Source organism: Mobula hypostoma, chromosome 3 (genome assembly GCF_963921235.1).
Source record: "Mobula hypostoma chromosome 3, sMobHyp1.1, whole genome shotgun sequence".
NCBI classification, from domain to species: domain Eukaryota; kingdom Metazoa; phylum Chordata; class Chondrichthyes; order Myliobatiformes; family Myliobatidae; genus Mobula; species Mobula hypostoma.
In genome coordinates, this window is record NC_086099.1 from 188430213 (window position 1) to 188443887 (window position 13675).

A 13675-nucleotide genomic window follows, 5' to 3' on the forward strand; every position below is an offset into this window, starting at 1 on the left:
TGTAGCTGCATTGATATGTAGGGTCCAGGATAGATCCTCAGTGATATCAATACTCGGGAATTTGAAATTGCTCACTCTTTCCACTTGTTGTAGATTTCCTCTCTATATGGTATTTCTGTTCTCTCCAATCAAAACTCTTGTGTCTCATCAATGAAAAGCAGGTGTACAGTAAATGCTTCTTAATTCCATTGTCCCAAAGAATGGCAAATCAAAAGTTTTACATTTGCAACTTTCTTTGTGATTTTCCATTGGAATGGTGAAATAGCCTCGACGGATTGAATGGTCTATCCTGCAATGAACATGTGTTACTCTCTTCGGTTCCTCGGTTTTAGAAAAATAACCTCACGCATGTGCTTGGCTCATTCTTCAATGAACAAAAGAACTCTCAAATATTTAAAGAGGGAAATGAACTTTCACATTGATATTGATTTCAAACGAAGTGATGCATATGTGATTTAGTTGTAGAATTGAATAAGTACTGTAGCACTGGGGGTTAACAATGTATCAGTAAATCTGGCGGAACGACATTTCCCATACATTCATATTCTTTCCAAATAATGCTTCCTTCTAGGATTGGTTCTTATTGGCACACCAGACAGCAAATGGATTTTGTTTAAATGATCTAGTCCTGGTTTACCACAATCCAACAATAACTCTTGTCAATTAGATTGCTGCTTTTTCACATTTTGGATGGCCTAAGTTCATCTTTTTAAGTCATTTTACTACAGCAATTATTTACCACGCATTCAGATTAAAAGGAACTAAAGGGCTAAATGTGCACCATGAATGTTAATTAATTTCATCACTGAGGTTACAAAAGCTGATAAATTATAAGCATTGACATACTTGCAATTGTTCTATAACATAATGGGTTTCCTTACCCAATCTTCAAACACTAAATAGTATAATAAAGTTTTCTATTATATTCTAATAAAATGAGATCTTATTTAATTTATTCCAAGGTTCTGATCTCATTGTTGCACTTCAATCTTTATTTTAAGTACTGCTGGTCATATTTTACAAGATTCTCTGCTAGAAGATCGTTCCATTGATGGTGCCATGTCAATCACAGCATTACACATTGTGCTTAAAAACATCAAACCATTATCAAGGATATCAAAAATTTTCATTAAGTTCCATAAGATCTTGGAAAATGTGGCAGCATTTCCATTAAATAGATGTGTGCTATGACACTTTGAGATCTGGGCTGCAAAATCCAGCATTAACAGTTATTCCATTTGTTATCAGCAGCACACAAGGTCTGATTTTTTTTTTGCTTTATATAGAACATAAAACAGTACAGCAAAGGAATAGAACCTTCTGGCTCATGATGTCTGTGCCTACCATGATGCCTATTTAAACGTATCCTATCTGGTCGCACATGGTCGAGGTCCATCCATCCACTGCTTGTTAATGCACCTGTCTAAGTGCCTATTAAATGTTGCTTTTTGAATCTGCTTCTACCTCCTCCTCTGGCAGCATTTTCCAGGCACAGACCACTTCCTGTTTAAAAAAAAAAGGTGCTTCTAAAATCTCCTTGAAACCTTTCCTCCTCTTTTTAAAACTAAGTCTTCTAGTATCTGACACTTCTACTTTGGAGAAAAGACTCCGATTATTTATCCTGTTTATACTTATCCCAATTTTATATATTTTCTTAACAAACCTTCTGTGGATCTAAAAGATTCAATATATGGATCTAATTCTTGTAAAGCATAAGATAATGAAACAAATTGCTCGGATCTCTAGCATGTTAATTGATACTTTTCAAGCCCTAAACTTTCTCTGGGGAAAAGAATCAAACAACTTCCTCCATCTTCTCCTCCTACACAAGGCGCTCACCTCATCATTCTGTTGAAGAAATGTTCAGCCGTTCTCTAGGCGGAGGTTTTCACTTCAATGCAAAATCAAAAATGTATTTTTTATGTAACAAATTTTTCATTTTTAAATAGAACTTAACAGATTAGTGCACAGTGAGCTTATACTATCCATATTGGCCATTTTGCAGTTTCACATACAACTGTCAGTCCAATAATCATAAATAACCTCTTACTTGCTAGTACTCAAAGACAAATGTATATGAAGCATGCTTGAAGAGTTTCCTACTGAAAACTTAATTGTCAAGAATCCAAGACCCTGTTGGCAGGCTTGTGCACAATATCTGACAACAACAAATGTAATTTAAACATTGGTCAAAAGAGAGGTATGTGTTATGTCAGAATCACCTTGGGACAGCTATTGAATAAAAACATAAAACATAGAAATCTCAACACATTACAGGCCCTCTGGTCCACAATGATGTGCCGACCATGTAACCTACTCTGGAAAGTGCATAGAATTACCCTACCGCATAGCTCTCTATTTTTCTAAGCTCCATGTCCCTATCTAAGAGTCTCTTAAAAGACCCTATTGTATCCACCTCCACCTCTATCACTGGCATGCATCCCACACACCCGCCGCTCTCTGTGTGAAAAACCTACCCCTGATGTCACCTCTTTACCTACTTCCAAACGCCCCGTCTTAGTCATTTCAGCCCTGGGAAAAAGTCTCTGGCTATCCACATGATAACAGTCTTGTTAAAAGTGTGTAAAGGACATTTGAAACTGGTAAGCAAAAATATGCTTAAGAAGAGTTTAGGTATTTAGCTATATGTTCCAGTATTCCAGTGGCATTCTGAATTTATTGGCAGTTATACAAATTCAGTGGTGAATTTCTGCCATTACAGCTTGGGAGTTAGTAGTTGACACTAGTTTGTGCATTGTTGGTCTTATTTTCTCAAAGCACAAACCTGGACATGTAACTTTGTTTTGCTGTTATAAACTGTAAAGATGTAGATTCCATAGAACCGAATTCTAATATAGGTAACATACATCAAAGTTGCTGGTGAACGCAGCAGGCCAAGCAGCATCTATAGGAAGAGGCGCAGTCGACATTTCAGGCCGAGACCCTTCGTCAGGACTAACTGAAGGAAGAGTGAGTAAGGGATTTGAAAGCTGGAGGGGGAGGGGGAGATGCAAAATGATAGGAGAAGACAGGAGGGGGAGGGATGGAGCCGAGAGCTGGACAGGTGATAGGCAAAAGGGGATACGAGAGGATCATGGGACAGGAGGTCCGGGAAGAAAGACAAGGGGGGGGGGTGACCCAGAGGATGGGCAAGAGGTATATTCAGAGGGACAGAGGGAGAAAAAGGAGAGTGAGAGAAAGAATGTGTGCATAAAAATGAGTAACAGATGGGGTACGAGGGGGAGGTGGGGCCTTAGCGGAAGTTAGAGAAGTCAATGTTCATGCCATCAGGTTGGAGGCTACCCAGACGGAATATAAGGTGTTGTTCCTCCAACCTGAGTGTGGCTTCATCTTTACAGTAGAGGAGGCCGTGGATAGACATGTCAGAATGGGAATGGGATGTGGAATTAAAATGTGTGGCCACTGGGAGATCCTGCTTTCTCTGGCGGACAGAGCGTAGATGTTCAGCAAAGCGGTCTCCCAGTCTGCGTCGGGTCTCACCAATATATAAAAGGCCACATCGGGAGCACCGGACACAGTATATCACCCCAGTCGACTCACAGGTGAAGTGATGCCTCACCTGGAAGGACTGTTTGGGGCCCTGAATGGTGGTAAGGGAGGAAGTGTAAGGGCATGTGTAGCACTTGTTCCGCTTACACGGATAAGTGCCAGGAGGAAGATCAGTGGGGAGGGATGGGGGGGGACGAATGGACAAGGGAGTTGGGTAGGGAGCGATCCCTGCGGAACGCAGAGAGAGGCGGGGAGGGAATGATGTGCTTAGTGGTGGGATCCCGTTGGAGGTGGCGGAAGTTACGGAGAATAATATGTTGGACCCGGAGGCTGGTGGGGTGGTAGGTGAGGACCAGGGGAACCCTATTCCTAAGTTTTTGCTTTTAGAAACAGTTTTATAATAAGGAGGCAGTATCATATAAAAACACTTTATACTGCAATTATGATTTGCATTCATAAATGTCAAAATCACAATGTGTTATTCTCACTTCTTGACACCAAACTTAATCTCAGTACTTCTCTAACAGCTGTCGTGGGCCAGCAATAACCTTAAATTGTAAATACTTTCCAATATTGCATCAGGCTTAACGCAACAGAAGTAAAACAGCCACAACTCACGACCTTCAAATGAAAGTGCACATGCAAGATTATAAAGATTGGGTGTTAATGTAGTGTCATGGAACATACAATGCAATATAAATAGCACAAGTTGAAAAGTTAAGGTTTTACAGAATGGATTTTAAATTGACTCTATGGGCTATATACCCTCCTGTTTTATTTTAATTCAGCACACTTTAGGAATACAAGCAGAATGCAGAAATTAACATCAGTTGTTGTTTGCTCACAGGTCATCCTAGATATTTCAACCAGCTGTCTACAGGCTTAGATATGGTTGGCCTTGCTGCTGATTGGCTTACCTCCACAGCTAACACGAACATGTAAGTTTGGCTTTGCTGTCGTGTTCTATATTGTGTAAAATGACTTTCTTTTGGACCAAGCCTCGCTAATTAATATTCAATTCTCTTCAGGCTGTGCACCAGCTATTGTTCTGGTCATGAAGTTGTAGAGCACAAAAAGAGGTCCTTTGCTCACCATATTCATATCACTCATTGTATCCACCTATACTAATCCCACTTATCCATAGTCTTCTATGCCTTTACATCCAAGTCATTTTTCTAATACAGAGTTTCAAAACCTAAAGGTTGATAATTCCTTTCTTCCCAGAGATGCTGCCAACTGACTAAGTTCATCCACTAGATTGTTTGTGGCCTGAACTTTCTTATAAAGCTGTACCATGATGTCCCAGCTCTTAGGTTCTACACCACAGCCAATGATAGCAAGCTTTCCATATGCATTCTTCTCCACCTTCTCCACCTCTGCTGCTACTTTCATGGATCTACTCCAGGTCCCTCTGTTGCTCAAAATTTAGGGGACAACTATTACTGTGTATATCCTACCACGTTCCCCAATTGCATCACCTTACTAAATTTCACTTGCCATCGCTCTGCCCAACTTTCCAGCTGAACAATATCATGGTGAAGTTTAAAACAGCTTCAACACCATCTACTGTATAATACCATCAATTTTCATATCATCCACAAGCTTCCTCTTCTGCATTCACACCCAAGTTGTCAATATATACCACAATTGTTAAGGTAAAATTCCTATTCACTTCAGCAGTCTGAGGTACTCACCAGCTTCAGGCAGACTTCACATATACCAGTGCCTAAGGAGAACGTGGTAATCTGCCTCAAAGACTATCATCTAGTAGCACTTACCTCCACAGTGATGAAGTGTTTTGAGAGTTGGTGATGAAACGTATCAACTCCCACCTCAGAACCAACTTGGATCTGCTCCAAGTTGCCTGCAGATCTACAGCAGATACCATCTCATTGACTCACCACTCAACCCTGGAACATCTGGACAGCAAAGATGAATAAATCAGGATGCTCTTTATCAACTACAGCTCAGCATTCAATGCCATCATACCCTCAAAACTAACCAATAAGCTTCAAGACCTTGGCCGTAATACCTCCCTGTGCAATTGGATCCTTGATTTCCTCACTTACAGACCCAAATCAGTTTGGATTGGCAGCAACATCGCTTCCGTAATCTCCATGAGCACAGGTGCACCACGAGGCTGTGTGCTTAGCCCCCGCTCTACTCGCTTTACAGATATGACTGTGTGACTAAGCACAGCTCCAGTGCCATATTCAAGTTTGCTGATGACAGGACTGTCATAGGCCGAATCAAAGGTGGTGACAACTAAAACTTTGACAAACTTCTATAGATATGTAATGGAGAGCATATTGACTGGCTACATCATAGCCTAGTATGAAGATATCAATGCTCTTGAACAAAAAATCCTACAAAAACTAATGGATACAGCCCAGCCCATCACGGGTGAAGCAAACTTCACCATTGAGCATATCTGCACGAAGCCATCCATCGCTAGTGAGCTCCGCCACCCAGGTCATGCTCTTTTCTCACTGCTGCCATCAGAAAGAAGGTACAGGAGCCTCAGGACCCACAGCACCAGGTTCAGGAACAGTTACTACCTCCCAGCCATCAGGATCTTGACCCAAAGGGAATAACTTCACTCAACTTCACTTGCCCCATCATTGAAGTGTTCCCACAACCTATGCATTCACTTTAAATGACGCTTCATCTCATGTTCTTGATATTTGTTGTTTATTTACTTATGATTATTATTATTTCTTTCTTTTTGTATTTGCACATGTTGTTGTCTTTTGCACATTGATTGAACACCAAGTTGATACGGTTTTTCATTGACTCTATTTTGGTTATTATTCTAAAATGGATGCCCACAAGAAAATTCATCTCAGGGTTGTACGCGGTGACATATAGGTACTTTGGTAATAAGTTTGCTTTGAACACCTTCTCACTGCACTGAGGGTATGCTGGGTGCAGGCTGCAAGTGTCACCACACATTCAGATACCAACAAAGCATGTTCAGCAGAACGACACACCATCCAACAAAACAGACCACTACAAGCAACTAAACAACCACAGCAAAACAAGCCGCTTTCCTCCCTTCTCCCCACCCACACATGACCCACCCATACACAACTCCAGGACGGGCATTTGGGCCTGCAGTCTCTAGGCTTCAGCCTTCAGGCTTGGACCTCCAGACTTCTGAATCAATCTCCGGGCTTGGATCTCCAGTATCGAGTCCTGGATTAGCTGATGACAGTATCCCAAACTCCTCATTCAAATCTGGAGGTGAAGCACACAGCCTCTGAAAACATCAGTGGTCTCACCCCCTGTTTCTGGGCTTGCTGATTTATACTTGTGCATCAAATTGACACCGTAGGTACGGTGTAGCTGCGAACCCTACGCAGTGCCTATGCAGATCCCTACGCCGTAGCCTGACACGCACCTCTCCCAAAATGTAAATACGCGTCGCGGCAACGCAGACCGCAACAACTGTGATTGGTCCGCTTGGTAGCATTGCATTTCCTCCCACGCTGCAGTAGCTTCCCACTGGGCGACTGAAGGGCAGGGAAGGAACTCTGGCTGCAATGCTTTCCATAAAGCTTTACAGACCTCTGAAATTATGGAGGACGCATTTCACTTTTACGAAAAAAGACGCTCACTTTAAACTTGTTTACCCCGAGAAAGACTACCATGACCATGAAGCCTTGCACGGGCAGGTGTGTGCGCATGCGCGACGTGTTTGAATACGTGACGTGCGCGCATGCATGACATGCGAATACATGACGTGCACATGCGTGACGTGCCCGAATTGCCAAGCGACGCAGACACACCAACACACAAGTATAAATGCTCACAACAGCGTAGCCCACTTTCGTAGGCTACGGCGTTATCTGCTACGCACAAGTATAAATTAGCCTTTATGATGGTGGAGAGATTAATAACAAAGCAGCTGAAGCATGTTAAGCTGAGGATATTTGTCTGAGAAACTCATGTAGTAATAGTGGCCGATAATTAATCACTATTCACCACAATCAGCTTCCTTATTGCTAGGATAAGAGCACACACTCAGCAGGTCAAGCAACATCTCTAAGAGAGAAGCAGAATTAATACTTCCTGTTGATGATCCTAAGGCTGTACCATTGTTATATTCTGCATTCTGCTCTCATACAGAATGCAAATAATCTTTTCAGCCATTTTGTACCCGGCTCTCACTTTCACCTTGTCCTTTCTCTACTTCTGTAACATCCACCTCAGGGGAAAGGTTAGCAACCAGTATCTATTAAAAACTCATGAACTCCCATAGGTGTTCTGACAACAGCCACTCCCACCTTGCTTCCTGTGAGGACTACATTCCATTCTCCCGATGCATCTGTTCAGATAGCATCACCACCCACTCCAGCAATTCAAAATGTCTATATATATCTACAATAAAGGTCGCTGTAAGTTTGCAGTTACCCATTGCTTTAATTCTACTTCCCATGCCTAGTTTTAGTGACTATTTTTCTCTCCGCAGGCGATGCCTGACTTGTTAAATACTGCCATTCTGTCTTTATTTTAAACTTTGAGCGTCTGTAGGATTTCTTTGTTTTTATTCTGTTGTCCTAGGAATGACCCCAGTCAACACAGGGTTTTCTACTGATCTAACTTCAGTTTTGCTGGGGGTCCTGATGCACACTATCAAATGCTGCCTCAGTATGAATAACAGTCTTTGTCACTGCACCTCTGCAAGTCAGTTTCTTTGTACATGCAGTGCACAGGAAAAGGTTGTCTGTCCTGCCTCATCTCTGCCAGCTCTCAGCAGAGCCATCCCCTCATCTCATTCCCAGATGGTTCTCAGCCACGTGGTCTGCTTGCGCTCGTGGGCCTTATGCTGGCTAAGGGGTAATTTATAGAAGTTAGTTAACTTACAACACACCTTTGGGATTTGGGGCAAAAATGGAGTATTCAGAGGAAACTCACGTACTCACAGGGAAACATACAAATTCAATACAAAGAGCACCCGACCATGACCATGAAGCCTTGCACGGGCAGGTGTGTGCGCATGTGTGACGTGCGAATACGTGACGTGCACATGTGTGTACATGCCGGAATTGCAGAGCGACACAGACACACCAGCGCACAAGTATAAATGCTCACAACGGTGTCTGGATCCCTCCAATCACCTTAAAATTATGCCCTCTCATATTAGTCAATTCCACCCTTGGAAGAAGTCTATGGGTATCCACTCTATAAATGCCTCATCATTTTGTACAGCTCTGTCAAATCACCTCTCATTCTCCTTCACTCCGAAGAGAAAAGCCCTAGCTTACTCAGTCTATCTTTATAAGATATGCCCTTCAGTTCCGGTAGCATCCTGGTAAATCCTCTCTGCATCCTCTCTAATATCTTCCACGTCATTCATATAATGAGGTGACCAGAACGGAACACAATATTCCAAGTGTGGTCTAACCAGGGTTTTATAGAGCTGCAACATTAACTGGTGGTTCTTGAAATACCCAGACTAATCCGGGCCAACACATATGCCAATTCTCAGCCTAGCTCGACATTCTGTCAATGTCGTGATGCAACCTACAACAACCCTCTGCAGTATTCTCAATTCCACAACCTTCGTGTCATCTGCAAGTTATTTGTCATGAATTTGTTTAGTCATAACATGAGCATTTTCTGACACTGTGGTAGAATTGCAGTGACTTCACCATTGAATCTGCTATTGAAATTCACTTCCATTAAAATAAGTGGAACCAACTTTTGGAGGCAATGTACAAATCGTGTCCATCATCTCCTTGTGCACTTATCCTATGTGACTGAGGTCAAGTCTTTATGAAGTGGATCAGAAGTGAAGTCAGGACTGAGATGTGCCAGTTAGAAATTCATTCAGTGTCAGTGCAGGCCTATATTTTGTTTATATTTTAAATAAGGAAATACATCACATAACTGGTTTTCTCATGCTTAGGAGTTTGTGTTTTCTTATAAGCAATATGGTTTGAAGTGAGTGCATGCAATTTTCTTAAAGTTGAATTTTAGCATAAAGCACCTAGCATGGTTCTGGGCCTGTACTCTCTCGAGTTTTGAAGAATGAGGGGGGATCTCACTGAAATCTATCGAATACTGAAGGGCCTAGATAGAATGGATGTGGAGAGAATATTTCTTGTAGCGAGGGAGTCTAGGACCAGGAGACAAAACCTCAGAATAAATACATTTAGAACAGAGATGAGGAGGAATTTCTTTAGCCATAGGGTGGTGAATCTGTGAAATTCATTGCCAAGGATGGCTGTGGAGACAAAATCATTGGGTATATTTAAAGTGGAGCTTGATAGATTCTTATGAGTCCTGATGAAGGGTCTTGGTCCAAAACGTTGAATGTTTATTCCTTTCCTTAGATGCTGCCTGGCCTGCTAAGTTCCTCTAGTATTTTGTGTGTGTTGCCTAGGATTTCCAGCATCTGCAGATTTTCTCGTGTTTGTTGACAGGTTCTTAATTAGTTAGAGCATCAAAGGTTATGGGGTGAAGACAGGAAAATGGTATTGAGAGGGATAATAAATCAACCATGATGGAATGGTGGAGCAGACTCAATGAGCTGAATGGCCCAATTCTGCTCCAATGTCTTGTAGTCTTATGAGATTGGTATGCTGTCTCCCTTATAAGTGTTAGAGAGAGACCGAGACCATATTGCAATGCTACGTTCAGGACCTCCTTGTTTTCAAGCTATCCTCTTTGCTCATTTGATTCTCCTGTTCCACACCACATTTTTTTTTTGTAGAGGGTTAGCTGTAAACTTCCAATTACCATTGTGTAACTACAAATTTAACTACCCAGAAAATCATCCAAGTTCAGAGTACTAGCCCTCTGTAAAGGAGCAGTCTTATGTTCAAAACAGCCTTTGAAATTGAGTTCCATTGATTTCAGTGAAACTTAATTTCAGAGGTGGGATAGGGCATTTTATAACGCTTTGCACTTTACTGTGCACTTATTCCTTCCCATGGGATAAATTCGAAGGAAAACATGTGTCTTTGCTATGGGCAGGAGCATTATAGCAATGAACTCAACGTAATTTTTTGAATGGTGCTCTTCATTTTCACTGCCCGTGGAGAATTCTAACACCAATGTTTAGCCACTGCGGGCTGAAACAAGCAGTTATCAGTGCTTAATGACCAACACAGGAATATCACACTGTGGAGAGTCAAAACAAGGCTCTTCGGCCTCTGGGGAATCCACATTGTTCAGAGTCAGCCAATCATCTGGGGTTGTTCTGATGTTGAAATGCACCAATAAAATAATTCAGCTCTTGTCAACAACACCATTAATGACTAGCTTTCAATCTTAGCTTATTTTTACATTTAGAGAAGATCTCTTTCTGGAACTGAATGATTCCTACTCATGTCAGATCACCCTGTAAGTAATACCCAACCCAGACAAGCAGGAGTGTCTAGCTACAAAGCTACATTTACTCCACTTTGTCATTAGCTGGTTAAAACCTTCAGTTACTCTGTTTGCCAAGACCTCTATACTAATATCAAGCAACACACTTAAAAGTTGCCGGTGAACGCAGCAGGCCAGGCAGCATCTCTAGGAAGAGGTACAGTCGACGTTTCAAGCCGAGACCCTTCATCAGGACTAACTGAAGGAAGAGATAGTAAGAGATTTAAAAGTGGGAGGGGGAAGAGAGTTCCAAAGTGATAGGAGAAAACAGGAGGGGGAGGGATGAAGCCAAGAGCTGGAAAGTTGATTGATTTCCTCGTGTTTGCATACTAATATCAATATACTTTTAAGACATCTTACATGTATGCTATACCTTTAAAGCAGAACCATATGAAGGTGCCTTAAGGTTTGGTTCTGCTTATGGTCTTCAATATAATTAGATTTTACCCCTGTTGGATGGTTTCTCTCAAAACAAAGTTTATTTGTCACGTGAACATCAAAACTTACAGTGAAATGCGTCTTTTGTGTCAGTGACCAACACAGTCTGGGGCAGCCCATAAGTGTTGCCATGCTTCTGCTTCCAACATAGCATGCCCACAGCTTACTCGTCCCAAAGGGTATGTCTTTGGAATGTGGGAAGAAACTGGAGCATTCGGAGGAAGCTCTACAAACTTCTAGCAGGTAGCGACAGGAATTGAACCTGATGTTCTGCTTGCCAGCACTGTAAAATGCTGCACTAACTGCCAGGTGGTGTGCTGGGTCAGGCAGACAAAACTCCTTTATTGATTCTGTTTGGAGTTAGCTTTGTAATGAGAAGAGTCACTAAGCCAGCCGCTCTAACTTAACCAAATACTATGATGAATGCATTATATGATTGCCAGGTGCACTATTTAATTCCCACGCTTCTGAAACAGTCCATAGCTTGTTTGCTCACAATATACAGCTGAGTACAGGAACCAGTCTCACACCAAAGAACAACATGTTCTTTGCCTTCTCCTTCCAGGTTTATACAGATTAAATATCAATATCTCCAAAATGTCTCCTAATAGAATTTAGTTCCAATTTCTTTGCAATGACCTTGGAAGAGGACATTGATTCCCTTGGAGGTGAAATAGCTCCTTAAACCAGATTTACAGTAGCTTTCCAGTGTATTTGAGATTAGTTTCTTCTAATTTTGGGTAGCATATATCTAAAAGTTGCATGTAATAAATCATGTGATGATGATGAGCTACAAGCACAGACACAACTACATGCATGAAATCTGTATTTCCTTATCGGAATGGCATCGGCCGAGGAGTTAGCTGTCTGGCTCCCCAGGTGTTCGAGTGCACGTTTACAGTCCAGTGACATATCTCAGGTTAGTGCAGCGTTGCTGGAGGTAGCGATGCTGTCTCATCTAACCAGCGCTCTGATTCCCTTCTGACCTCCAATGAGGTTGAAGTGGAGTTTCCTCTTTAGCCATCCCATCTGACTATGTGGTTGTCCTGCAGATGCACGTGTTTCCTCCTACGTCTCAAAGGCTTGTAGGTGGGTAACAGCGGAGTTGGAAGGGGTGAGCAGTGTTGATGGTTATATGAGAGAGAATAAGCTTCAGGGAAATCAGTGGGAAAATGGGATTGATGGGATTGTCTTGAGAGCTGACACAGACTCACTAGTCTCCTTTGCCTGGCAGGGGCCTGGAATTCACTGCCAGGGGAGGTGATAGAAGTAGATACCTTTAGATGTGTGCACCAAAGTTCAATACTCCCAAGACCTTACCTTACATCGTCTATTTTCTAGCTTTATTAGTATTCTGAAATGCATTACCGCACAGTTATTTGGATTAACTTCCATCTGCTATTTCTTAGCCAACACAGCAATATGATCCTGTAACCAAAGGATAACTTCCACACTGTCAACAATTCCACCAGTCTTCATGTCATTTGTGAACTGATCATACCCCCAAATCTTGCAATGTGTATTATAAGCAGCAAGGGTCCCAGCACCGATCCCAAAGAATACCACAAATCACAGGTATCCAAACACAAAACAATCCACTACCATCTCCTTCTATCTCCTGTGGCAAGTTACTTTAGGTCCAATTTGTCAACAGGTTCTGAATCCCATGGGTCAGACACCCATGTGGCAACTTGTCAAAGACATTAATGAAATCCATGTGAACTGCATTTACTGCTGTCCTCTCATCAATACACACTGTTAGCTCCTTAAGTAATTCAGTCAAATTCATCAGTTAAGATCTACCCTTGATGAAGCCATGCGAACTATCTCTAATTAATCCCTGCCTCTCCAAGTGATTGTTAACAGTATCCCTCAGAATTTTTTCCCAATAGCTTTCTTATTGTTAACATTAGGCTCTTAAGTCTGGAATAAGTTTTTCCCTGCAGCCTCTCTTGAAAAGGGGAAACACATTTGCTCACCAGCCCAAGAAGCTGAATGCAGATACTGCAATGCTTTGATTAATGCCAAATCAAAACCAATAGCCACCAAAAGCAAACACCAGCTCCTCTCAGATCAATTCAGCTTTGTTTTAGATGTTACACAGCTGAATGATAAATTACAAACAAGAGAAAATCTGCAGAAGCTAGAAATCTAAAGCAGCACTCATAAAATGCTGGAGGAACTCAGCAGGCCAGGAAGCTTCTATGGAAAAGAGTAGACAGACGATGTTTTGGACGGAGACCCTTCGTCAGTCCCGATGAAGAGTTATAAATTGTCCAGTGAAATGCTAAGTTCAGAGGGAGCTTGGAAAACACAGTCCCAATAGGTTTCATGAGACTGTGGGAAGCAA

At 41.9% G+C, this 13675-nt stretch overlaps 1 protein-coding gene across 1 annotated transcript in view; it reads left to right on the forward strand.

Annotated features, from left to right (window-relative positions):
* Positions 1-13675, forward strand: part of gad2 (glutamate decarboxylase 2) — a 113925-nt gene that overhangs the window by 41403 nt on the left and 58847 nt on the right. The window contains exon 6 of the mRNA XM_063044264.1: positions 4358-4448. Within this exon, the coding sequence (XP_062900334.1) occupies positions 4358-4448 (91 nt within the window). The remainder of the gene's footprint in view (positions 1-4357; positions 4449-13675) is intronic.